Source organism: Nematolebias whitei, chromosome 2 (assembly GCF_014905685.2).
Source record: "Nematolebias whitei isolate Nwh7 chromosome 2, NemWhi1, whole genome shotgun sequence".
NCBI classification, from domain to species: domain Eukaryota; kingdom Metazoa; phylum Chordata; class Actinopteri; order Cyprinodontiformes; family Rivulidae; genus Nematolebias; species Nematolebias whitei.
Genome location: NC_056499.1, coordinates 16,006,877 through 16,034,704, shown reverse-complemented (window position 1 = coordinate 16,034,704; position 27,828 = coordinate 16,006,877). Strand labels below are relative to the sequence as shown.

Genomic DNA, 27,828 nt, shown 5'->3' with positions numbered 1-27,828 from the left:
GGTGCCCTCGAGCAAGACATCCAATCCCTAACTGCTCCCCGGGCTCCTAGATAGCTGCCCGCTGCTCCATCTGGGTGTATCTCACATGTGATGGGTTAAATGCAGAGAACTAATAACGTCATTGTATAGAAACGTACAATGATGACAACACATGGCACTTTGTTTAAGCACAAAACTTATCATTTAGTAAGTTCAGACTGCTCATGTTATGACTTACACATATATACTTACAAATTTTTAAAAGTTAAGTCAGGTTCTCTGGACGTTCAAAAAACCAAAACAAAAAAACAAATGTAGAAACGTTTCGGCTTTCATCCGAAAGACTTTAGACGAAACGTTTCTTCATTTGTTTTTTTGTTTCGTTTTTTTGAACGTCCAGAGGACCTGACTTAACTTTTTTAGATTTTTCTACCTGGATTATTGAGCATGCATCAGGATATACTTACAAATTATTTTGCTAATCTGAAAACTTCCAAAGCAAGGAGGATATTTTTCCATTTTTGCCTGAGGGGTTAGTTCTGTATCTTCATGTGGTCCAGACTGCCTCCTCATCACCCTGCCTTGATCTTCTCTCCCGAGTTCAGCTTCCTTTGCTGTGAGCTCGGCTCACCTGATCTGCCACATTCACCCTAATGTCTGCTTCCATGCTCAGTTCACTCATCAGCAGCGTGCTCAGCTTCCATTTACTGCCCCGCTCCACTTTCAGGCTCCTCTTCAGCAGACATCAGTTACCAGACCTTCATCCTCTCAAGTGATTCAAACTGTAAAACCATTCTCAGCCATGCCACATTGTGTTCTACTTTTAAGCTGAACCGGATTATTATTTGCAAATTTCCACTCTCTGTATGGTACAACATACAAGGTGCATTGTTTTTCTACTGTATTAATTAAAATCCCAATAAAAGGGACACGTTGTGTGATTATTTATCCACTGGTGTGTGTGTTTTTTTTATAACTAGAGCAAAAGAAAAGTATGCCTCATTAATCGTAAAAGTATTTTTTCTTGTATCCTTTTGGGTGTATGTTTTGGGTAAATATTCTGCTGAAAGCCCCCACAACTACTAATAAGACTGTTGTGTGGCATTAGTCTTTTCATCTCTTTACAGAAATGTCCTTTTAATGCAATTCCACTGTGCCTGAGACACACTTAAGGCATTTTGTAAGACCAGAAAAGCAGTGAAATAACATAATGGACCCATCTCTGCACATTAATGTTGGCCTATTTTTCAAAAGCTTGATTTTTGTTCCCTTCTGTGGACATGGAGCTACTGCTACTCATCAATAAGACATTTGCCTGAATCAAAATATTCTAAAAAATGACCAATTATATAATCTGCATTCGGTTTTCACCATGTTGTTTAGTCCCTTGCAGCTAAAAGCCCTCAATGCATCAGTCCTGTTCGTCTCTTTCTTGTGGTTTCTGACAGTGTCGATCATTTGTTGTCTTGTATCTTTAGATTCTCTCTCATGTGCCTTCTACCTTCAGTCAAACTCTACCATGTTTACCCCATCCTGCTCACTGACGGTCCCTGACTTTTAAGAAAAAGATGGCCCACTCTTTGCAGCCTTTCCAAGCTCAACTTCCCACCTGCACACCTGCTGGTTCCCTCACTCCCTGTTGTTTAGTGGGCTCAGCTTACCTCAAGCTTCTGCTTCTACTCCTCAGGCGCACTTGCTCTACATTTATCTTCAGATACTTCAAATTTTCAGTAGCCCGCTTTGAATATTTCCATTCATCATATTTTCTCATGACTGTGTTGTACGAATAGCTCTGTTGAGGTTACATTTTTCGTTATAGAATAGGTAATTATCCTGTAGGGCCACACTACCTATACTGGAGATGTAGCTGGCGAACATGTTCTAGAAATGCACCACTCGGCTGCATGTTGGAGCAGCTCTGTTACTTTCATTCTGGGATGTTGCTTTTGAAAACTTAAATTCCACTTTTTCTGGTTGAAAATTGGATTATTTCCTCTATCAGATGCTGTGCAGCTTGAAGGATTTTTACTGAAACATTTTTGCTTTTGGACATTTCTTATGATGTGTAACCATGACAACAAGGTGGTTTTAACAGTTGGGAGCAGTTGATTAACATCTCAAAAAACTCAAATAACACCTCAGCTACAGCCCCAAATCACAAAAGAGTTAAAAAGGAGGTGCCATGGACGCATCTCCGTCTACCTGGCAGAGGTGCTTTAGTACCTGACCGCCAGGATATTGGAGCTGATGGGAAATACGGCTCGTGACAACAAGAAGACCAGGATCATTCCCTGACACCTGAAGATGGCTGTCCGCAATGACAAGAAGCTCAACAAGCTGCTGGGAAGAGTACCCATTGCTCAGGGTGGAGTTCTGCCCAAGATTCAGGTGGTTCTGCTGCCCAAGTAGACCGAGAAACCCACCAAGTCCAAGTAGACGACAAATATCTATAACCAGTTTCTTCAGATATGATCTTATACGGACTGCTACAAGAGATGCTTCCTGCCCACAGCCATGAGCATCTATAACAACTCTAATGAAACCAGGATGAGGAGCTAGAACATTTAATTTCTCTTTGGGATTGATAAAGAATTTTTGACTTGAATTGAATTGACTTGAACGTTTATCTTAATATTGTATTTAATCGGATCTCGATAGACTTTTTCATTTTTTTTTTGTTTGTTTTCCAGGCCAAACAAGCAGCAAAGTACCATATCATGCCATGATCTCTGTCTTTACCTCCCATTTTAAATGATGATGTCATGCATGTATGCTATGAAATGTGGTAATATGTGTATGTAGTAATGAAGTAATAACATGTTCCATGCCCACAGGTCATGGTGTTCCTGAGCAAGACACCTAATCCTTAATTGCTCCCCGGGTGCTTACAAAGCTGCCCACTGCTCCACCTGGGTGTATCTCAGGTGTGATGGGTTAATACAGAAAACTAATTTTGTCATTTGTATGGGAAGTTGGAGGGAAGTTTGACATTCTTTGTGTGCTCAGAGGGACACGAAGTCTTTTGCAGGTTCCACAATGATAGATTGTGCTCACCTTTCTTTTGCCACCCACTATCCACCATCCTGCAGAGCGTATAGTTCCTTCAGTAAACAGGCGACCTTGAAGATGGACTTGATCGTGGTATGAGAAGAATTGCAACATGGTGGCCTGGAACTATAAGTGGGTTCTTCTCACCTTGGGTCAAATTTGAGTTGGTGATGCGTTCACCTACTCTAAGGTGTCCATTTTCATCCAGATAAGGGTCCATGTTCTTGAGAGGACTGGTTTTGGGTAGCTTATCATTTTTTTTGTACACACTTGATCTCTTCAGAATACACATCCTGTTGTACTGCTTGAATCACAATGTTTTGAACTTGTTTAAACTCATCCACAGTGAGTCATGTCTCACAGTAATGCCAACCATGACAGCAACTGTTCATGCTTGGCGGTGATTTAAAGTTGTGGATAACATGCACTAGTCTAGAAAGAGCATGTGTGAGTGATTTCCAAGTGGAAAACTTATTGAATCTATCAGAACCAAGTTGTCTGGTAGAGGCTGTAGCTTTGAGAGTAGTTACATGAGGTCTAACATCTGAGTCAATGCTAGGGTCTACAAGATCGTAAGAGTCATTTGGGAACCTTTGGTTGGGATCTGCAGCAGCCAAGGCAAGAGCAAAGGCTGAGGTGGCCAAAGCCCGTCTTAGCTTTGCAGCTAAAGAAATGAATTAAAAAAAATAAAAAGCCCAAATTGAAGTAGAAAAAGCCAAAATTGAGGCATCTATTGAATTTTTACAACAAGAAAAGGATGTAGCCTCAGCCATTGCTGAAGTAGAGGCATCAGAAGCAGCTGTTGCCTGACAGATGGAAGCACGCAGCAACCCATGTCCTTCTGTAACAGCTGAGCGTACTGAATAATATGTCATCAATCAAGGTAAATTTGTGAAAGGAGGAAAATGCTGCTCTTCAGCAATCGCAAGTTGAAAACGCACATCAAAATAAACAGGAGCCCACCAGCAAAATGAGTCATTAGACTGTAAAAAAGATGATCCACAGCAAACATAACTTAGAGATCCAGAGATGCAGAGATGCAGAAGACAGCAGTCCTAACCCAACATTTTTCAGTCAGGTCATCTGGACAGTTTCTTTTTTTTTTTTGTGCTGAAACATTTCGCCTTCGATCTAGAAGGCTTTATCAGTCAAGGAAACACACAGCAAAACTGATTCTTCCCCCAACAGCTTACTCCAAAGTGGAACAAACCAGTTCTGCTTGTGATAAGATGGTCTCTTTGGTACGCCCCCTCCTCCATTGCCGGCCGTCTTCCTTGTTGACAGTCTTGTCAAACTGGTTGAAAACATCAAAGTCCATGCTCAATAATCCAGGTATACAATCCAACATTTTTCAGTCGGGTCATCTGGACAGTTTCTTTTTTTTTGTGCTGAAACGTTTCAGCAAAAGGAAAACAAAATGACCACCATTGTCAATGTCTGTTCAGAATATATATATATAATAGATTTTCATATTTCTTTAAGTAATTGTTTTTACAGTTGGATATTAGACTTTGCAGCACAAACATTGCCATGCTTAATATCCACATCTGAAAGTCTGGAGAGCAGTTGCACATTATTCGTAGTAAGGTAGTTTGCCCTGAGCATCAATAATGTAAACTGAGCAATGTTATATTCATGCACTAACCCTCCCAGAGTGCAAGATGCTAGAACACCTTGCTGCATGTTGTAAAATTATCTTTTTGAGAGTATACCTAATTACAAGTTTAACAAAGTGATAGTGACTTGTGAGTTTGTTTATTTTGTGGTTGACTACAGTAAAATGGCATGTATGGGAAATGTAAAATATTCAAAATGTTATTTAAAATGAAAAAAATATTTAATTAGTCTCCAATTTATGCAGATTTTAGCTAAATCATTTAATAACAATTTCTAGTAATACTAAACTGGAGAAAAACATATTTTGATTTGAAAAATGTATAATTAAAAAAGCATCCTCTGGAAGTAAACAAAAGAAAGAAGGGATATGAAAAGTTTTACTTTTTTTTTTTTTTTTTGCTTTTTTTTTGGTAATAAATACAATTAACTCAGGGGGTAGTGGTGTTGCATAGGTTAGAGAAGGTGGGCCTGCGATTGGAAGGTCATCTGTTCAACTCCCCAGACCTACAACATCAAAATGAAGGTGGGAAAGGTGAAGCACCCACATCTGCCAGCAGCTCCCTGCTCCACACAGAGGGCTAGATGGTCTGTGGTTGCATCTGGAAGGACGTAAAAACAAATACCAAGTCTTCATGGGAATCAGTTTGCTGTGACGACTCCTGAAGAAGGGAGCAGCCGAAAGAAGAAGAAAAAAATTTACTCAGTAACTTACTCAACAATGAGCCAAAGTATTTCTAATTCCAAAGAAGAATGTCACATTGATATTTTACTTCAAGGAATTATTCATCATATAGTTATCCTTTATTATAAAAATAAAATATAGACAATCACAAGCACATCAACTGATTCCAAAGTCCACAACTGTCCAAAGTTGGACAGTTTTTTTTTAATTGTTTAATTATTATTTTAGGGCTTATTCTCTTTCATTAATTTTATTATCCAAATTATTTTTAAACACCAATATTAAGACATTTTGCATGAGTAACCTGCCAAGAGGTCAGTAGCACACTTAAAAAAAAACATGTAACAAAATATGATTTAAAAAATATATTTTCTCCTAGTCAATTCGCTAGTGCAGCTACAGCGTACGCTCCCAGGACATTATTACCTGCAGTGTGCCCTCAGTGCAGACTGAATTCTGCAAAAGGGCCTGTAAGGAGTGGTGGCGCAGAGGTTAGAGAGGTGGGCTTGTGACCGAAGATCGCCGGTTCACGCCCCGGCCCCGACAACATCAAAAATTGTAGGTGAAACACCCACACTTGCCCCCACCCTCATTCGCCCCACCCTGGGCCCATGAGCAAGGCCCTTAACCCCCACCATGTGCTCCCTAAACAGGTCTCTCTTGAAAATGAGTTCTCGTGGCTCAATGAGACTAACCTGGATAAATAAAGGCTAAATGAAAAAAAAAAAAAAAAAAAAAGTAACCTGGAACACCTTGCAAAAAGATCTGAAGCTTTCGACCTTGGCCTCTGGGTTTTTAAACTGTTACGTTCAATGCAAAAATCAATGCAGACATGTTCCTTTTTTTTAGTGTCTCACACCGTTTTATAATGTAGCATGTTATTTTATTTCATATCACTTCTTTAATATACTTTTCATTTTATGTGCTTTCATGTGATTGTTTGTTGTTGTTGTGTGCACCTCATTTATGATTTTTGTTTAAAACAGGTCTCTTGTAAATGAGTCCTCATGACTCACTGAGACTAAATAATCAAATGTTGAATGAAAAAAAGTATTTGCATGTTGTTTAATTTTAACTTTATTATATGTATTATCAATTTTTTTTGTTGTTGTTGTTTTTAGTTCATCAATTTTTGTTGACATGATGATGCAACAATCAATAAACGAACACAATCCGTGCCTTAGCTTCTTGTTGGTCTTGTCAATAAATCTAATAAAGGTGAAGTCAGGTATTTGGCAGTGAAGTGGACAGGTAGGGTGAATCCAGAGCACCAGATGTGTCATCCTTTAAGTATTGCAACAGAGCTCCGAGGAGCCGGGTGCGTGCAGACCATCAGGTTGTGCATTCTTTAAGCCGAGGACTAATTTCCAGTCCACCACTTGGCTGTGTGTAAACAGCACCGCCCCGACGCTTGTTTGTTTGAAGTGTGGAACGATCCATCGCGCAGCGCCGGGCTCGATTGACACTGTCTGCTGATCTGCTGCTGCGGATTGCTCCGAATAACAAGGCTGCTCGCTAATTCCCGTCGATCGGGGCTTTCGGCGAAACACCGAGGAGAGTCTAAAAAAAAAAAAACAACCTAAACTGGGCAGGCAAGAACGCCGCCCCACGGTTGTCCGCACCCCAGAATGGCTTCAGGAGACCTTTACGAGGTAGGATTTCAACCTGTCTGCTCTGTAATATTGACGAATAATGGAATTAGGAAGTAAACGGAAGGGCGTCGCGTATGTTAAAAAGCGGCGTCCTGAGCCCTTTAACAGGCGAAACTAACCCGTGTCGGGCTTTACGAGCTACACGGGTTCATTTCTGCTCGTAGTTGAAGTCGCTTGTGGTATACTTAGACATATTTCCTGTCGGTGGTGGTAAATAAGATGTGAGGAGGGGGGGGGGGCTGTTGAAAGTCGTGGTAAAGTGACAGCGGACGGGCTGATGGACTGAAGGTGCGCAAGAGATCATTTCTCTTATGAAGACACCAGTTTGTTGTTATTGAGCTTTGAACAAGTGCTTTGTGAGTCTTTTTTTTTTTATTGTGACTCCCTTAGGAGCGTTTTAGGTGTAAAAAAAAGTTGCCCCCAATTTGGGGGCTGCGGTCACCCTCGTGCGTGTCGCTCTGAAACTGCCAGGAAGAAAAAAAAAAAAAAAGCACAACGTCTCGTCCATCCATCAACCTGATGGAATCAGCCACTTACTGTCAATGAGCTCTTGTTGTGCTGTTATGGCGTCTTATGTTTCAGTTTAAAGAGAAAGGAGGGATTTGAGTTTCTGATTGCACCCACATGCACACATTAAAAAACAGAGAGTCAACCTGAAAACATGAGGTTCTCCTGAATGTTCAGGTTGATAACACTATCAGCTCACTGCACTGACAAAAACAGTAGATTAAACATGACAGTGGTTATTTCTTTAAAGTTATACCTTCAGACTGTTATTATTATTTTATACCCCCAAATATGAAAAATTTGGGATGTTGTGTAAAAAGTAAATCTCATAAGCCCTTATATTATTCACAATGGATGACATTAAACATGTGCAATTTTTAAGCTAAGACTTTTTATCTTTTTTTTTATTATTATTATTTATGTTTTTTTGTTTGTTTGTTTGTTTTTTTGTCTTGTTTTGGTTATTTTTGGAGGGAGGGGGACAAAGCCATGTTTGTCTGTATGAAGCATCTCCTCTTCTTTTAAAAAGTCAAAGTTTCTTTTCATATGTGGTGGAATGAAATTGTGTGCACAGGGTCCCAGTTACTTCCAACAAAAGTATAAATTGTAAAGTTTGTAAATGTTTAGCAACTGAGAAAACCAGCTGATGGGGGAGTGTTGTCCCATTCTTGTTTCTGGCTGTTCTAAATGTTTGTGGGTGCATTCACACCAGCCCTGTTTAGTCCACTTTAATCGTCCGTTTGCCAAGAAAGTCCGGTTCTTTTGGGGAGGTGTGAATGTGCAATCGAACTCTGATGCGGACCAAAAAAAATGAACTCTGGTCCACCTAAAAACCTAGGTCTCGGTTTGGTTGAAGTGAACTCTAGCGCGGTTCAAATGCATTGTGAATGCAAGCAGACCGGAGACCGCTCCAAAAGCAGGAAGTGGACTACAGCGCAGGGCATTCTGGGTAAATGGGACAGGTTGGCTCGGTTGACTCAGTGCAGTGAATGTGAATTGCACCAGCTGAAAATGGAAACAAACGTTCTGAATTTTGGTCCCCAATCGAACAGAGTCTACCGGACTATCAGGTGTGAAAACGACATGAGTTTTTTTACTGAATAGGATTTTTTTATTTTACTTTAATTTTCTCCATTCATGGTGCCTTTCCATGATGTGCAAGCTAGTCATGCCATAGACTAATGCACCCCATTACCATCAGAGAGGCAGGATTTTAAGTCTCTCATCTCTTTCTTTTTCATTCAACCTTTATTTATACAGGTTAATCCCATTGATTCATTGTTTGTCATTCCCCTTACAGGTTAATCCCATATTTAAGAGTCTTATTAGAATAATTTCTACCATGGAGTGGTGGCGCAGAGGTTAGAGAAGGTGGGCCTGTGATTGGAAGATCACCGGTTCAACTCCTGGTACCATCAACATTAAAATGTGGGTGGGATGTGTGAAGAACACACACCTGCCTCCACCCTCATTTGCCCCACTCAGGGCCTTTGAGCAAAGCCCCTAACTCCCAGCATCTGCTCCCCCGGGTGCCCTAGATAGCAGCTCTCTGCTCCACACAGAGGGCTGTGGTAGCTCGGTGGTCTGTGTTTGTGTCAGGAAGGACATCCGGCATAAAAACAATTTCCAAGTCTTTGTGCGACCTAGTTCACTGTGGCGACCCCTGAAGAACGGAGCAGCTGAAAGAATAAGACAAAAAATGTTAGAATTTCTACCACAGCTCCTACCCGTTTTTATGTGTACCCTTGAAAAATGGAAGAAAAAAAAAAAAAGGGGGATTTCCTTTCGCAATAACAAAAAATATGTTTTTAAAAGTTTGAGGTTGGAATAACATGAGATTAAACAAGACAGCATAATTTACAATAATTACCCCCTAAAATCAATATTTACCTATACTTTTTTAGAATTGGGGATAGTAAAAGCAATCTAATTCAGGATTTTTTTCTGGATTTCATTCCTTTTTTGTATCAGTTTACTATCACTTGAATAGTGTTCTGAGGTGGGGTTTTTTCCCCACGTCACAAAACTGTATAAGTATAGTTACCTGTGGAACTACATTTTTTTAAAATCATTTTTAAATTGGTAACCAACATTTAAATGGCTGCCTGTATCATTACCTGTACACTGATGAAACAATTATTTTTTTCTATAACCAAAAATATTAATGAATCCCTGTTAAATGATTACAAAACTTAATGAGAGAGTGCAAGTCATGACTCGATCACAAGGCTTTAACAGAGTAACATCAATAATTCAATCTGTACAGAGCTTTACGTCAGTCTGGTGCTTTTGGGTCGTTTAACTTAGGTGAAGATCAGTAAAACAACATGTTTAAGACATTAAAAAAAAATGCTATTCATGCAAGAAGAATACTGTTTTTTTTTGCAATGAACACAGTCCAAACTCTTAATTCAATTAAATTTTTTGTTTATCGTTTTATTGATTACAGTAGCCTTTTGTTTTTGACTCAACTGCAGGAAATGCAGGAGCATTAAGTGTAGAGCTACTAGACTGAGGAACAGCTTCTACTCTGAAGCTGTTTGAATCTCTAACCAGAACAATCACTGAAGAATAAAAAAAAAAAAAAAAAAAAAAAATCACATCATGCTGATGATTTATCTCATGCTGCTGTGTTCAGTCGTGCTCATCTGCTCACACAGACTCATGTTCGTGCTGCTGTTCGGCGTATTGTTTTTGTACTACTAGTGCTTAGCATATTTTTAGTAAAACGTTTTTCTTAGTGTTCATATCTTAGATCTTATTACTGTTTTTCTTTTGCGTTTTATACTTTTGTTGGATGTAACTGGGACCCTGTGTACACAATTTCGTTCCACCACATCACATGTGATGCGTATGACAAATAAAGAAATGCCGACTCTCTGAAAGAAGTGTAGAACGCAGATCTGCAATAATGTATTCTGACAGACCTTTTAACCAACAAATTAAAACGTCCATCAATTGGTTTTTAGCAGTTATAATTTTTTACTATTTGTCCTATCTTATTAGATTTAGAATGATTTTACCTTTTTTTTTTTAGAATTAGTTTTTTATTCTCACTGTATATTCACAATTTTAATGAGTACAAGAACTGACAACATCACACCAAATGTCAGTGTGTGTAACACACACAGATATGTTGTGCATGAGGTGGAATGAAATTTTCTATACAGGGTCCCAGTTACACCCAAAAATAGCTAAATATAAAGTATTTAAAGAAACAGTAAATAAGGATCTAAGATATACACTAAACAAATGTGAAATGGTACGTTAAAAGATCTGAGCACTAATAATGTAAAATAATATGTCGTAGCAAGAGCAGCCAGAACACGAGTATGTGGTGAGCTGATAAGTATGAATGAATACAGCAGCACGAGATCAGCAGCACAGATTAAGTCGCATATCACCAATTAAAGTGGCATTATAGTGATTTTTCTTACAGGGATTATCATGGTTAGGGATTTGTGAGTCTTACAGCTTCAGGGTAGAAGCTGTTCCTCAGTCTAGTGGTTCTACACTCCACAACCTTCTGCCTGAGGGTATCGGGACAAAAAGTGTATGTGCTGGGTGAATGGGGTCCTTCATGATGCAGGTGGCCCTCTTCCTGCATCTAGATAGAGGTGTAGACGTCTGTGATGGTGGGGAGGCTGACTCTGACAGTCTTCTGTGCAGCCTTCACCACTCTCTGCAGAGCTTTCCTTTCTGCAGCTGTGCAGCCTCCATGCCACTCGATGCTGGAGCACAAGAAACTCTTCACTGCACACATGTAGAAAGAAGTGAGGACTGAGCTTCCCAGACCAGCTCACCTCAGTCATCTCAGGAAGTGATGCGCTTTCTTGATCAGGCTAGTAGTGCCGTTGCCCCATCTGAGGTTGTCATTCAGGTGAACACCCAAGTACTTGTGACTGTAGACCAATTCCACCGCGAGTCCTCCTATGTTCAGTTGGGTGGAGCGTGGGATAGGTGTGTTTGCTTTGTCTGAAATCCACAACCATCTCCTTCGTCTTCTTCACATTGATGTGAAGGTTGTTCTTCCTGCACCAGCTTTCCAGGTGTTCCATCTCCTCCTGCCTGTAGCTGGACTCCTCATAGTTTGTGAGTCTGTGCATCCAACCACTGCTGTATCTGCAAACTTTACAATATGACAGCCTGGATGGGTAGGAGCCCAGTCTCACTGATGTCGATGGTTGCTTTTGTTGTGGGCCATGACCAGGCTTTCAAAGCATTTAGCAACTATTTGGGTGAGTGCTACTGGCCGGTAGTCATTCAGACCAGTCACTGCAGAGCTTTTAGGAACTGGGATGATAGTAGCGGTCTTCAGGCAGGTGGGAACAGTTGCCAGAGTTAGGGAAGAGTTAAGATATCGGTCAACACCTCGCAGAGCTGATGACAGTTTTTCAGCACCCTCCCTGGGATGTTGTCTGGGCCAGTTGCTTTGTGAGATTAATCCTCCTGAAAGTACTCCTTACTTCAGCTGAGTAAGTCCTTTTTTGGTGGTGAGATGAATCTGGTGCTAGGTGGTCTGTTCGGGTCTTCAAAGTGGGCATAGAACCTGTTAAGGGCATCAGGCAGTGTTGGGTCCCTAGGGCATTGTGCACCCCTACTTTTATAGTCTGTGATGCACTTAATGCCTCTCCACAGGCTCCGTGGGTTCTTGTGAGGAGAAAAGTCTCTGGTCAGAGTCGTACAGAGTAGTCCCTCACTATGTCATTGTTCTCTTTTTGTGGCTTCACTGTATTTCAGGGTTTTTTTACACCTGGTTCTTATATTGTGTGTACCGTACATGCTGTGCAGACTTTTGTCTCATTGTCATATTTTTCATCATTGTCACCAAAGTGTTTAAGAGCATATAAAGTGTTTATAAGAGAGTGGGAAAAGTAGAACAGTTGGAAGGAATGCCGATCCTTCGTGGATTTTCACCTATCGTGGGGGTCTCTATAATGTACAGTGCCTTGTGAAAGTATTCAGCCCCCTTTAACTTTTCAACCTTTTGCCACATTTCAGGCCTCAAACATAAAGATATAAAATTTTAATTTTTTGTGAAGAACCAACAACAAGTGGGACACAATCATGAAGTGGAATTAAATTTATTGGATGTCAAACTTTAACAAAAAAAAAACTGAAAAGTGGGGCGTGCAATATTATTCTGCCCCTTTACTTTCAGTGCAGCAAACTCACTCCAGAAGTTCAGTGAGGATCTATGAATGATCCAATGTTGTCCCAAATGACTGATTATGATGATAAATAGAATCCACCTGTGTGTAATCAAGTCTCCGTATAAATGCACCTGCTCTGTGATAGTCTCAGGGTTCTGTTCAAAGCGCAGAGAGCATCATGAAGACCAAGGAACACACCAGGCAGGTCCGAGATACCGTTGTGGAGAAGTTTAAAGCCGGATTTGGATACAAAAAGATTTCCCAAGCTTTAAACATCCCAAGGAGCACTGTGCAAGCAATCATATTGAAATGGAAGGAGTATCAGACCACTGCAAATCTACCAAGACCCGGCCGTCCCTCTAAACTTTCATCTGGAACAAGGAGAAGACTGATCAGACATGCAGCCAAGAGGCCCATGATCACTCTGGATGAACTGCAGAGATCTACAGCTGAGGTGGGAGAGTCTGTCCATAGGACAACAATCAGTCGTACACTGCACAAATCTGGCCTTTATGGAAGAGTGGCAAGAAGAAAGCCATTTCTCAAAGATATCCATAAAAAGTGTTTAAAGTTTGACATAAGCATCTGGGAGACACAAACATGTGGAAGAAGGTGCTCTGGTCAGATGAAACCAAAATCGAACCGTTTAGCCACAATGCAAAACGATATGTTTGGCATAAAAGCAACACAGCTCATCACCCTGAACACACCATCCCCACTGTCAAACATGGCGGTGGCAGCATCATGATTTGGGCATGCTTTTCATCAGCAGGAACAGGGAAGATGGTCAGAATTGATGGGAAGATGGATGGGGCCAAATACAGGACCATTCTGGAAGAAAACCTGTTTGAGTCTGCAAGAGACCCGAGACTGGGACGGAGATTTATCTTCCAACAAGACAATGATCCAAAACATGAAGACACATCTACAATGGAATGGTTCACAAATAAACATATCCAGGTGTTGGAATGGCCAAGTCAAAGTCCAGACCTGAATCCAATCGAGAATCTGTAGAAAGAGCTGAAGACGGCTGTTCACAAACGCTCTCCATCCAACCTCACTGAGCTCGAGCTGTTTTGCAAGAATTTCAGTCTCCCGATATGCCAAAACTGACAGAGACATACCCCAAGAGACTTGCAGCTGGAACTGCAGCAAAAGGCGGCGCTACAAAGTATTAACGCAAGAGGGCCGAATAATATTGCACGCCCCACTTTTCAGTTTTTTTATTTGTTAAAAAAAGTTTGACACATCCAATAAATTTCATTCCACTTCACGATTGTGTCCCACTTGTTGATTCTTCACAAAAAAAAAATAGAATATATATATCTTTATGTTTGAAGCCTGAAATGTTGCAAAAATTTGAAAAGTTCAAGGGGGCCGAATACTTTCGCAAGGCACTGTAACCCCCATGATAGGTGAGGGATCACTCTAGTGTGACTATTACATTTTAACATAAACTATTGAGATTTTCTATCAAATGAAAAAAAACTTATTGAGCCCACGGTTTTGTGGTTCATGCCTTTGACAAGAAAAACCGTCCCACTTCTTAAAACCTCTAAACTAACAAGTGATTTAGTAACGAAGCCATAACGGTCATCAAATGAAAAGGTTAGCCAGCTTTGTAGCTCTTTTATGCCACTACCCAACCATGGAATTTAAAAGCATAAATAACAAAACAGATTAACTAAAGAGTGTCGTAGTTTGCGGTTAGCAGCGAACCCAGAGTGCAGAACAGGGACTCAACTCGGCAGATATACAAAAAATGTTTTAATGGTAAATAAAAGTACAAAATAAACAGGCTGACGGGGCAGCAAAACTTACATGAACAAGGCACGAGGAACTCAGGCGACAAGAGAGACACGGGGAACTCGAGGGACCAGGAAGACTCAGGACAGACAGGACAAGACTCAGGAGACCAAGGGAGAGCACCAACGAAGACGACCCGACAAAGGACAAGACAGAATAGGACTGCTTAAATACTGTGAGGAGACGAGACGCAGGTGGCAACAATGGAAACTAACGAGGAAGCACGAGGGAAAACAGACACAAACCGGGCCACAGAAAAGTACCGTCCTTACAAAGAGAAGATAAATGATGATGTACAGAAACCTTGCAGAATTTGCCCAACTACAAAAGGGATCTATAAATTTTACTAATTTATCTTGTTAGAGGATGTCATGGGGGAGATGTCTGTTCCACATTTAGTGTGTCATGCTACACATCAATTTAGCTAAAATCTGATCCATGCCTCAAGTGGTTCTACAATGCACACTTTAATTTTGAAAAAGTATTTAATGTGAGACATGGCTGGTGCAATTTGACTCAATTTGTAATTTCTGAACAGGCAAAGGCAACTTAAATGGTCTTTGCAGCCATTTGGTTGATTTTTTTTGTGTGAAATTGAATTATTCTTGAGTAAAACAGAAACTATAATAAAACCTTCAAAAAATTGTATTAAATGTGATCAACCAGATTTAAATGCTTGGTAAAAAGACGGTTGCAGTTTTAATATATTTCATGTTGCATAAACCTGATGACTTTTCAAGTCTCACTATTGTACACTGTTTTATTAACATGTTTGTTGGAATATTGCTACATACATTTTAACTCAAAACCACACCTGCCTAAGGACCATGTAGGTCCTTACCCTGTTGGTGTCCCTTGGGAATATTCTAATTAAGTTCCTGATTAAAAGCAGAATCAACCAACAGAAACTATCAGAAAAAAAAGGTATAAGTTTAAAAAAAAAGTCCAACCAAATACTAGGTTTGCAAATTAGCCTGTGGCTAAAAAAAAAAAAAAGCCTTCGCTTGCCTTTTTTTATTTTTATCATGTAACATTATTGTGCTGTCCTTGATGAAATAAACTTGAATGGAGAAAAAATCAAATTTGCTGTCTAACAGGCAAACAAGTATTGATTTAGAAGACTTGCTTTTTCTTCTGTTCTTGGTCTTCTATGACCTTTACGTTTTCTAAGGCACGGCAAAAAGATGAGCAAAAGTGCAATCGGAACATTTCCAGTTCTTTCACATTATCCTGACACTAAAATTTACAACATATCTGCTTCAAAAATAAAAACACTTTGAATTTTCTGAAATTAGGGTCAGCAATGTAGAAATCCGTTTTTTTTTTTTTTTTCAAGAAAGTTGTAATTTTTTAAAAATCTAGCAAAACCTAAAATAAAAAAAAAAAAAGCAAATTAATTTAATTCTTTTTTAAGTAAGGTCAGTAAAATGTGTCACTGTCAGCGTTTTCACTGACTACATCTGATTTTATCCTCTATTAGAAGCAAACAAAAAATAGCTTTTGTTGATTTGTTGAAGAGAAATTTTCCACAAGGACGTTTTATAATCAAAGAGAAACCCATTTTTCGATGCAGGAAGCTACTCCCCCTGCAGCACGCCATCGTGGGATGGCGACCGAAATGACTGCATGGCATGGAAATCAGTTTAATTTGTGTTTGCACAACACCATGATAATCACATAAGAAGAATGCTTTTCATATTAAATATTTTGGTTAGTTTATAGCTGTGGTCTAATTTAGCTAATCTCATGGCTTTCGTGTTTTATTAACCATTTGAACAAAGTCGACTTGCAAGTAAGCGGAAAAGAGTCAGTCCGGCTGTCACAGTGGCATGTCGGTCACTTCCAGCTGTCTCTGGGGAAACTTCACAACCAAGTGAAAGATTAGACGAGGGTTGTCAGTGATCCTCACCTCTCTGTCACTGTGACTTTGCACAAAATCAATCCACTCCATGTCTACTGACCTAATTACTCTCGTTGCTCCTGTGATTATCGTTCTCTATAGGAGAGTATTTCTCTAACCGCCACGATGCCGTATTGGATTTTCACATATGTTTTACACATTGTCTTCACGAAGTCTGGACACAAATCATCCTCACTAACCCAGACAAGAGATGATTTAGCCTCTCGGATCTTCCAGTAATTAGGATTTCCAATGCACCCAAAAATGTCCTTTAAAAAAGGAAATTAAAGTCAAGTCAGGGTTTTATTTTACTGATTTATTTTTTTCTACTTCACAATCTAGTTCAACACATTTAATATTTTAAAGCAGTTATTTTGTAACATCAGTGATGCGTTTCCATGCAACCCTCTAAATTAGATCCATCAATTTAACGGCGTTATCTGCTTTTTCTGTCAATTGGTACTTTACAGATGACATACAGTATGTTCTGTTTATTTTTATGTTTTTTTTTTTTTTTTCATTTGCTAAAAGCAGCTGGCTGTTGTAGCCAAATATTTTTTTGTGTGGGTACCATTGAACACAACATTTTTTTGTTTGTTTTTTGCCGAAAGCAGAACAAATCAAACTGAATAAATGTGCATATCCTTCTCTCAGTTATATTAATCTAAACATACGTGTGTGCAGAAAGGGTTAGAAGGTAGCAGTGTAGGATGTAATATATTTTTGCATGACTAAGTTTAAGATATTGCTATATACATTTTATTACCACTACCAGAAACTTAGTTTCAAATGAGTTTAATTAATATGGTGTTAGTTTTTTAGTATATGTGTATCTGTGCCTTGAAGACAGCCAGCAGTAGCAGCATATGGCTATAATGATGTCTAAACTATCTCTGTACACTTATGGAAGAAAGGATAGTTCATGGCATACAAAACTAATTTTGTTCAAAACAAATGGATTTATGGGCATTTAATTATTAAGAGCGAGTTATCTGAATGTAGAAATAGGAGAATATAAGAAAGGCAAATAAATAAAATATAACATTTTTTGCTTCAGGCAAAAAATGAGTCCTGGAATAAATATTTAAATCATACAGATAGTTGTACCTGTCATTTGTGTCAACATAATAGTTTTATAAATCGTTTCTGTTTAACCTTAATCATGTATATTTGTGGCCAAATCAAGTTAAAACTGAGTTCACTGACTAAATATGACTACATATGTTCCACCTATTGACTGCATTGTCTAATCAAAATTTTAAATTAACTTTGGATGGATGGATGGATGTTCTTTCGAGAAAGGAATGTCCTAGTACAAGTGTCAAGTTGATTTTAGTGACAATGCTTTCTAACCAAGTGATGTTCTACCATGCTTTCATATAATTTAGTATTAATGAATGTTGGTCATGGAGGTGGCACAAATAAAAAAAATACTAGCATCTGTTTAAAATGAACAACCTTCAAAAACAGTAAGTATTGTTGAGTTGTATCATGCTGTGAAGAGAGTCAAATCAAACTTTACATTTCCTGAGTTTGAGAATTTGTCTTAGGGATTGGAGGCAGTCCTTTGAATCTGATGAAAATGACATGCAGCTCTTCTGAGAAGTCACTGCAAAAATGACCATTTAATCAAAAAAATGTCAGCAAGATTACAAAGAAAAAATTAATTGCAGTTGATGGAAACATGATAAAGCTTTAGGAAATGTATCAACATTGATTTTTATGGTGACTGTTGGATGATATTTGTGTCCCATATTATCTAACACTTTACAGCTCATACATCTAAGTATCTTGATTTTTTTTAAACCCCTTTGGCTTTTATGCACAATTTACTATGCTGTTATTTAATGTCCTTTTCACTCTGTTGTTCTCCTTCTCTATGTGAGTGTTTGTGCATTAGGTGTGACGTTATCTGGAACCATAGGCAGCATAATCATGTTTCTTTTTTTTTCCTGAAACTCCTGCAGCTTACCCATCAAAGGGTGTTTCTTTTTGTTAATGAATTCAGAATATCTGAGATGATGAGCAGTAATTACCACAGCTATACCGATACCTCAGAAGAAATCTTCCAATCAGGTTTCCTAAGTTGTGTGGTCAAAGCCTTCTTTTTTGGGCTGTTTCTTCTTAAAGGGTCACCACAGCAAGTCATCCTTCTCCATCTCACTCCGTTCTCTGCATCGTCCATCCTCAATCCAACTACCTTCATGTCCTCTCCAACTGAATCCATATACTGCATCTTCTTTTTGGCCTTACTCTTTGTCTTTTTCCTGGCAGCTGCATTTCTAACATATTTCTACTGATATACCCACTGTTCCTCCTCTGGACATGTCCAAACCATCTCAGTCTGGCCTCTCTAACTTTATCTCCCAGTGGTTCAACCTGTGTTGTACCTCTAATGATCTCATTCCTAATCTTTTCCATCCTTGTCACTCCTAAGAAGAACTTCAACATTTTCATTTCTGCCACTTCCAGTCCTGTCTTTTTGTCATCGTCTCTGTCTCCAGACAATACAATATAGCTGGTGTCTCTATTCTCTTGTAAACCTTTCCTTTGACCTTTGTGACCAGTTTTTTTTTTGTCACAAATCACTCCTGAAACTTTTCTCCATTCACTCAACTTGCCTGGACTCTTTGTCACCTCTTTACCATGTTCCTATTTTCCTGAAAGATGACCCTAAGTATTTGAAGCCCTGCACCTTTGTGACCTCTGCTCCTTGTTGCCTCACTTCTTCCACCTTCCTCCCTTACATTCACATATGGTCATGGTCAAAATCATATATCACATAATATTTGTTAATATGAAACTTTAAAATATTTTTGTATCTTTGGTTTCGAAACCAGATGGGAGGAAAAGCAAAAAATGCAGTAAATGTAATTATTATTTCTGTTAGTGTTTGTTACTGTTTTACAATAGAAAACAACTGCATTTTGCTTTTCTAAGCAATATATCCATGTATCCATTTTGGCAAAGAATAGAAGTGCTGGACAGAGAATACAAGAGGTAGTGGAGGATGGTAAAATGACCATAAAATTCCAACACAGCTATTCCTATTTATCAGGATTTTTTAATAAAGCTGAGATCTTTTTATTTTATTCTTAGTTTTCTGTATTTCTTAGTTTACATCTTAGATCCTTATTACCGTTTCTTTACAATTTATATTCTTCCTATTTTTGGATGTAAGTGGGACCCTTTGTACACAATTTGTTCCACCTCAAGTACCACATGTGATGCGAATGACAATAAAGAACCTTGAATCTAAGATTGCATAAAATTTTGTCAACTATTGAGTTTGTGGAAAATAAAAGTCTACATCACTGACTTAAAAAACTTTTTAAAAAGTACTGTAAAATGAATACAACCGCCAGCGCTTGCAAATAAAGGAGATGCTCACAAGTGTTGGAACATGACTGTTATTCAGCCAAAGGGGCTAAACAAGACATTGAATCATTACTTGTTCTTTAGAGCAGATCAGAAGCTTGCACAGTAAGTTTGATTCATTGGAGTGTGAGTGTGTATATCAGTAGATTACAAACACGTTATAAAGTGCTGTCAAGAAACTTTACCAAAGGTACAAGTGCTATTTAAGTTTAACCAACATTTGATCTTGTTCTTAATGTGGAGAACCCTTGTTTCATTAAGTTACAAAATCTGATCATCTTGTTGGCCTAAAAATATAACTTTGAGTTCTATTTCGTATAGGCTTCGCCCTTTAAGGCTATCGCTAGTGGGTTTATCCCTTCGCGCGCAGCACAGCACTGAAAACTTTACTCCGCGCCCACTGGCTGTGTGGGCTCCATCCCCGGTCCATATAAATTACGGTGAGACCGGGCAATTGGCTCCCATTTTTTCTTCAGCCAGCTAGCACTGTCAGAAGAACGAAGAAGGAAAAGATGTCCAGCTTTGACCGGCACAACTTTTGTGAAGGATGCCTGGGTCTCCGCCACGCTAACCTCCTGCCATCCCTGTGAGCTCTTCCTCCCCGAGGAGAAGTAGAGACGAGCAGCCATGTTCAAGATAAGTGCCGAGGAGTGTTTTTCCGTGGCGGGCCGCTACCCGCTGGATGACGCCATCGCCTTTTCTAATGTGTTTTCCTCGCAGTAAATCGGATGATTCCCTCGAAAAAGGCAATCTGGGTAGCAGCTCAGTTGAGTGTTTTTCCGTGGCGGGTGCTATGCACGGGATGACACCACCGCCTTTCTTTGATGCAGAGTTGCACAGTGAATCGAATGATTCCTCCGTGAAAGGCGATGTTGGCAACAGCTTCGCTGCCCCTTCCCTCGTGGAGAGTGTAGTGACGGACACAGAGCGGCCGCGCGAATGCTCAGCCACCCCGGGTCTTCTCACATCGACGACCACACTGCTCCCAGCCATCAGTGCCCTCCTCTCAGAGCTGCCCGACATAATCCAGGAGGCTGCTGACACAAAAGGGACTTTTCGTCCCTCACCTCCCTCCGCCCCGATCGAATGATCTGGCAGAAAGGTTTGGCTCCGCCCCAGCTCGTCGCCCTGACCCCATCTGGCCCCGCTGTGACGTCACACTGGAACGAGGCTGCAGCTGGGCTTGGCAAGATGAAGACACCCGTCTTCACCTTCGCCTCTATTCCCAGAGTGGAGGGTTTTATCGATCTGAGTTTTTTTCCCTCTGTTCCCCCCCTGGAGCCAAGCCTGGCGGAGGCACTTGGGGCAAGAGCTTCCTGGATGGACCAGCAACCTGTCCCTCCAGGGAAGCATGACCAGGTGGTGACAAAGCTCTTCAACCGAGCTCACCAGTGCTCATTCCAGGCGGCCGCGGCAAACAACAATGTCGCCCTGCTGGCCTATAGCATCTCAAAGAGGCTGGAAGAAGCAGACTTGCTGGAGGAGACAAAGAGCTCTCTCTGCAAAGCTGCTGATGTCATCTTAAACATGTGCGCCACTTCTGCGGTCTGCCTGTCTGGCATCGCCGCCTGGTTGACCATGATCCAGAGGATCACCTGGCTCCGCCTCTTGCCATCCTTGTCCAAGAGGCTGCAGAGAGACCTGCTGGAAGGCCCCATCACCCCAGAGGCACTGTTAGGGTGCCTGCTCTCCGAGCGTTACTCAGAGTGGCAAGGAGTGTGTTCCCTGGACAGATGGACGGACTGTCTGATCAGCAGGGGTTACACGCTGCAGTTCGCAGCTCAACCCCCATCGTTCAGAGGGATTGTAGAGATGGTTCTGTATTCTCCAAAACAGAGCTCGTCTCTCCAGTCAGAAGTTATGGAATTCCGGATGTAAAATGTGATTTCCAGAGCTCCCAATGGAGAGGAAAATACTTTTTTTTTTTTCTCTCACTACCTCCTGGTTCTGAAAAAAAATGGAGGGATGAGACCCATTCTCGACCTGTCCATGTTCAACAAATGGATCATGGAGAGAAAATTCCACATGCTGACAATCAAATAGCTGCTGGAGAACTTCACCAGAATGACTAGTTTACCGTCATAGATCTGAAGGGTGCATATTTTCACATTTCCATCATCCTGAAACACAGGAAATTCCTGCGTTTCTCCTCCAGGGGATTCCGTATCAGTAAGACAGGCTACCGTTCGGTTATTCCCTCACCCCACGCACATTCTCAATATGCATGGAGATGGCTCTACGGTCATTACACATGGCAGGAATGAGAATTCTTTTTTTTATCTGGACGATCTGCTTTTATTAGCTCAGTCCAGATAGGAAGCAGTCGCACAGACCAAAACGCTAGCATTACACCTGCTAAACCTGGGGTTTTCTATAAACTGGGAAAAAGTTCCGTTCTCGCATCTCAGATGATTGTTTATCTAGGAGTGGAGCTAAACTCAACCACGAGAGCCCGTTTATCACAGCTGAGATAGCTGAGAGGGATGATGTCAGCGGCCCACGTCGTGGTTCCGCTGGGCTTGCTTTATATGAGACGCCTTCAGAGATGGTTCGCCCGCCTGCGCATAGATCCTGTGCGCCAGAAGAGGCGGATTATCTCTGTGCACACTCCCCCCGTCCAAAGATCCCGAGAACTGATCTGAATCACTGGGGAAACCCCCTCATTCTGTCAGAGGGAGTTCCCATCAACAGGCCTACGTCACACGTCTCAGTTTTCACAGACGCGTGTATGTCCCAGGCAGTGGGAACACAGTGGCTGGACCACATGTCGCTTCACATAAATGTGCTAGAATGTTTCACAGTCTGAAACGTGACTCAGCCTGCCCCCTGCTGCAGGATCTGCATGTTCTGATCCACACAGACAACAAAGTGACGGCAGCTTACATAAACCGTCAGGGAGGCGTGCACTCAACCCAATTGTTACACATCACGAGACAGCTGCTGTGTTGGGCACACAAAAACCTGCTCTCCATCAGAACAGTGTACATTCCCGACGTCCTGAACAGGGGAGCGGACATAATGTCGAGGGGCAGTCCCCGCCACAGAGACTGGAGCCTTCATCCCGAGCTGATCTCTCGTATTTGGAGCAGGTTCGGCCGAGCAGCAGTGGATCGGTCTACCACACAGGAGAATACCCAGTGTCAATTATGGTTCTTACTGAGCCCACGAGACGACCCATCATTAGGAGTGGATGCCTTTGCTCACAGCCCATGGCCAAAAATGCTCCTTTATGCGTTCCCTCCAGTCCTGCTGATATCATGGACCCTGGACCGGGTCCGAGAGGAAGAACTTTTAGTCATCCTCGTAACTCCCGAGCACATATGCGCTTCATGGTTCCCGAATCTGCAGTGACTGATATTGGGTCAGCCGTGGAGGGAGGACGTTTTCCTGCAGACGGGAAGAGTGATCAGGAATTACCCAGAAATAGGTCAGAACCTTTGGGTCTGGCCGCTGAACGGATCCGTTTAGGAAAGATGGGCTTCCCACAGGATGTGGTGCGTACGATTCAGGGCACACGAGCCGCTTCCACCACAGCACTGTACACATCAAGTGGACAGTTTTTCCAGCACTGGTGCGCAGAGAAAGGCGTGGAGGCCATCTCATGTCCACTAGGTGGCGTGCTGTCATTTCTATAGCAACTGATGGACAGAAATTTAGCGTTCAGTACAATTAAAACTTATGCTGCAGCTATTTCTTCTTGTCATAATGTTTTTCGGTGACAGAACAGTTTTTAACCACCCGCTGATGAAGCGTTTTTCGGAAAGGTGTACGGAGACACAGACCTGTGTCACGTCCACTAACTCCACAGTGGGACTTAATGATGGTCCTGCACGCTTTGATCAAAGTTCCTTTTGAGCCTTTAGATCAGGTTTCATTTAATTTCTGTCACTTAAAACAGCCCTGCTGTTAGCTCTGACGTCGGCAAAGAGAATGAGTGATTTATCTGCTCTGTTGCTCCCTCATGTCTCAGAATTCAAGCTGACGGCAGTTCAGCTGTACTGCATCTTAAGCCTGCTCTGAAAAACCATCAAACTCATTCAGATCAAGAGTGATAACGGATGGGTTTTATCCTCCTCCTCATAATTCTGAGGAGGAAGCAACATCTCACCTCCTCTGTTCCGTGTGCGAGTTTTCGTGTTACGTGGCACGCATGGCCGCACTGCACTGCTCTCAGCGTCTGTGCGTGCATTACAGGGACACCTCTTCAGGACGCCCTCTATGTACCCAGTGCCTCTCACACTGGTTGTGAGAGGCTATTTCTGAAGCTTACAGTTCACCTGGACTGGATCCTCCAGAGAATCTCAGGGCACATTCCTCCAGAGGGTTGTCATCCTCTATGGCTCTGCATGGAGGGATAACGGTGGAGGATATTTGTATGGCGGCTGCCTGGTCATCGCCGTGCTCAATTATTTGTTTTTCTCTACGTGATGTTTCTACTTTCTCCATGACCCTTTCTGTTCTCAGGGTTCTGACAAAATGAATATTATTTGTTTCATGGAGCCTCACTTTTGAGCTCATACCTGCCTACATGCAGTTGCAGTGTGAGATATTTATTATCAGTCACAAGTTCATGACTGCTGATTTTATTATTAATCAGTTCATCCTGAGGAGCTGTTGGCCTGCCCTGTTCATCGTTACACTGTTACAATTCGTAATCTTCATTGTTCCTATTCACAGCAGCAGGTCTGTTATCTCAGCCTTTCCTCACCAGAGATCTTTTCTCCGGTGCGCTCCTGCGCATGGAGTGTGTAATTCCGCACACAGAAGGCTGAGTGATGAAATGTTTTTTGTGCAAGCAGGTGCTTCATTTTGTGTCTGAATGGACCCAGTGAGGCATAGACTACATCCTGCTTCGCCTTTAACCCACTAGCGATAGCCTTAAAGGGCAAAGCCTACACGAAATAGAACGTTGGTTATGTACTGTAACCCCAGATTCTATGAGTATAGGTGCAGCCCTTTAAACTCTGGACCTCACTGGTTCCTAAATGGCTTAAGAAAAAAAGCTATTTGGGTGCCGATTGCCCCGTCTCGCCGTAATTTATATGGACCGGGGGTGGGGCCCACACAGCCCGTGGGCATGGACTAGGAATAAACCCTGTAGAGATAGCCTTAAAGGGCTGCACCTATACTCATAGAATCTGGGGTTACAGTACGTAATCAACGTTTGTCATCTTTGCAATGAACACATTAAAATTGTACCCTTATTTAATGCACACTTTATTTAGGTGATAGCCACGCATATTGAGCCAAGATAGTCATATTTACAGTTAAAAAAAATTTATGGATTTAGACTATTTTATCTAAGCTGAACTTTTTAAATGCATTATTTTGTAGTAAACAAACAGCATACATGTAGATAGATCGATCAATACACACACACACACACACACACACACACACACACACACACACACACATTCTTAAATTAAGCTTTGTTTGTACTTATTTTTCTGTATGTGTGTGTGTAATTGTTTCAGAAAAAAATTACTTTATTTTGAATTTATTTAGCTTAGTAAATAATTAGCAAATAATTATATTTATTCATTTATATGTATATAATAAAGTGCTTATGTTAAATTGTTTTCCACTGTTCTAAGGTTTGTGCTGGTCTTATATAATCATAAAATGCTTTTTTACTTTTGGTTTGACTTTAGAGTGCTTGTCTAGGAGTCTTTTTTTTATGAAGGTGGCCTTCATCTCGTCTTTGCTCCACTCTGGTCACTTATCTATCTTGGAACAGTTGGACCTTATCTTGAACTTGACAGATGCTGTAAAATGCATATTGTAAGATTTTGTCATTCTCTGCAATGACTCAAACACAGTGTAAGAATGTGGGCATAAATCGAATGGTTTTGTTTTAGAAATTCTTTGTTTTAATTTATCTCTGTCAAATAAGACAAGGAAATAGCTGAAAACAGTGTTATATTTTACCCCGACTTGAGGACTTGCTTGACATAAGCATCGCTATACAGTACTCAAATGTCAGTAGTCACTTCAGACAGAGCAACAGATGCATTGAGCTCAAACTTTGGCTTTCTTAGTTTTGTTGCATCAACAACTGTTACATGAAATCATTCCTGCCCATTATGAAAGCCTTACAAAATTTACAATAACTATTCGTTCTTTTTTTTGGTAGGTTTTTTTTTTGTGTTTCGGTAACTGTTTTTTTTCTCTATTAGAAAAAAAAAAAACAATATAATATTATCAGACAGTTATTTGAGTGTATTTAATAATAACTGTAATAATCATTAAACTCTCAAGAGTGACTGACTTACAATTTGTCACATATTGGGAAAAAAAATACATATGTGGATTTTCTTTTTATCACACTGCACCGTTTTGCATATCAAAAAACAAAAAAATGTTTCAGTCACACAGGGAGAACCAGCATTTTGTGTCTTCAGTTGATCATATAAGTGCACTATTCTAATCCATTATTTTTTACCCACTGCTTCCTTTTTGGGTCGCAGGGGTCACTGGTGCCCATGTCCAGCCATCACTGTGCAAGAGAGAGTGAACTATTCTAATATAAATTATAAATCTGAGACAGAATATTGTATCTCAAAAAGTGACTCAGTTTTTTCTCTGTTGTTTTCCTCTGTTTGTGACCCTCAGGTGGAGCGGATTGTGGACAAGAGGCGGAACAAAAAGGGTAAGTGGGAGTACCTGATCAGATGGAAAGGTTATGGAAGTAAAGAGGACACCTGGGAACCAGCGTACCACCTGCTGCACTGTGAGGAATTCATTGACCAGTTCAACAGCTCAAAACAACATTCACACAAACGACCTAAAGTCCAAAAACATCACGGGGAGCCTCTCAGTGTCAACCAACCTTCTGTGACAGAAGACTCTAGGCCTCGATCTGAGGCCCGAAAGAAGAAAAGGACTAGTGGCCCACCTGTGGGGGTGAGAGTAGGATCTGTTTTAGGGATTGGAGGGTCAATGCATACACAGAAACAAAAGAAAGTGGGTGTTGGAGCTGGGAAACATGTTTTAGGGGACAGACTGAGCAAAACTATGACTTATAAGGCTCATCCAGCAAGTGGACCTCACTTTGTTCCCCCATTGAGGGTTCCTCATAACGGACTCCAGAATGGAGAGATGGAGCCTGTCATATACAGCGCAGCAGCAAGGTCACCTAGACTGCCTTCAGATAGAGTGGAAGCAGAAGTAGGACACAAAGAGACCACTGGACCACAGTTCACCCCTGAACTAGGTAAGGTGTTCAGAAATGAATACAAATTATGAACAAATATAATGTAATGCTGTATTTAAAAAAAAACATTATGTTAAAACAGGATAACTAACACAAATAAGAGTTTAGAAACAAAAACAAATATTTGTACATATACCAGTAGACAATGTTTATAATACAATGGAAATACATAATTCAAAAATAAGGAAAATGCCTTAAACTAAAAAAGTTTGATTTATTATTAGTTTCAAATTTACGTATCTTGACTGGGTTTTTTTATCTGACTTTTATATACTCCATTCTTATAGGTTTGTCATTTTTATTTTTTTTACAATTTCCAAATTCTACTTTTGAATACAAACAAGACTAAGGTTTTTGGACCTGAGCATCTTAAGAATATTTTTTTTAGTCTTTCACCCTCCTTGGATGGCATTAATCTGGCCTTCTGCTCCAGTGTTAAATATCTTGGTGTCATTTTTGATGAGGACGTCTTTTAACCCCCACGTTAAAAACCTTACTAGAACCGCCTTCCTCCACTTAGGTAATATCGCTAAAATTAGAAACCTCATCTAAAAATGAGTCAGAAAAACTGGTTCTTGCATTTTTCATGTCTAGACTGGTCTATTGCAATGGTTTGTTATCTGGGTCCAAAAAAAATCTTTAAAAAGTATTATGTTAATTAAAAACGCTGCTGCCAGAGTCTTAACTGGAGTTAGTGGGAGAGATCATATCTCTCCAGTTTTAGCTTCTTTCCACTGGCTCCCTGTCAAAGCCAGAATTTAATTCAAAATCTTACTTCTAACCTACAAATCTCTCAACAACCTAGCTCCATCTTATATTACAAATCTTATTGTTCCATATTTTCCTAACAGAGCACTTCACTCTCAAACTGCAGGTTTACTTGCAGTTCC

The 27,828-nt window shown here is 40.6% G+C and overlaps 1 protein-coding gene across 1 annotated transcript in view; it reads left to right on the top strand.

Annotated features, from left to right (window-relative positions):
* The first annotated feature begins 6,731 nt into the window (after positions 1–6,731).
* LOC119429937 (chromodomain Y-like protein 2) overlaps positions 6,732–27,828 on the top strand; it is a 40,722-nt gene continuing 19,625 nt past the window's right edge. Inside the window, exons 1-2 of the mRNA XM_037697431.1 lie at positions 6,732–6,978; positions 26,338–26,938. Of these exons, the coding sequence (XP_037553359.1) occupies positions 6,955–6,978; positions 26,338–26,938 (625 nt within the window). The 5' untranslated portion in view covers positions 6,732–6,954. The remainder of the gene's footprint in view (positions 6,979–26,337; positions 26,939–27,828) is intronic.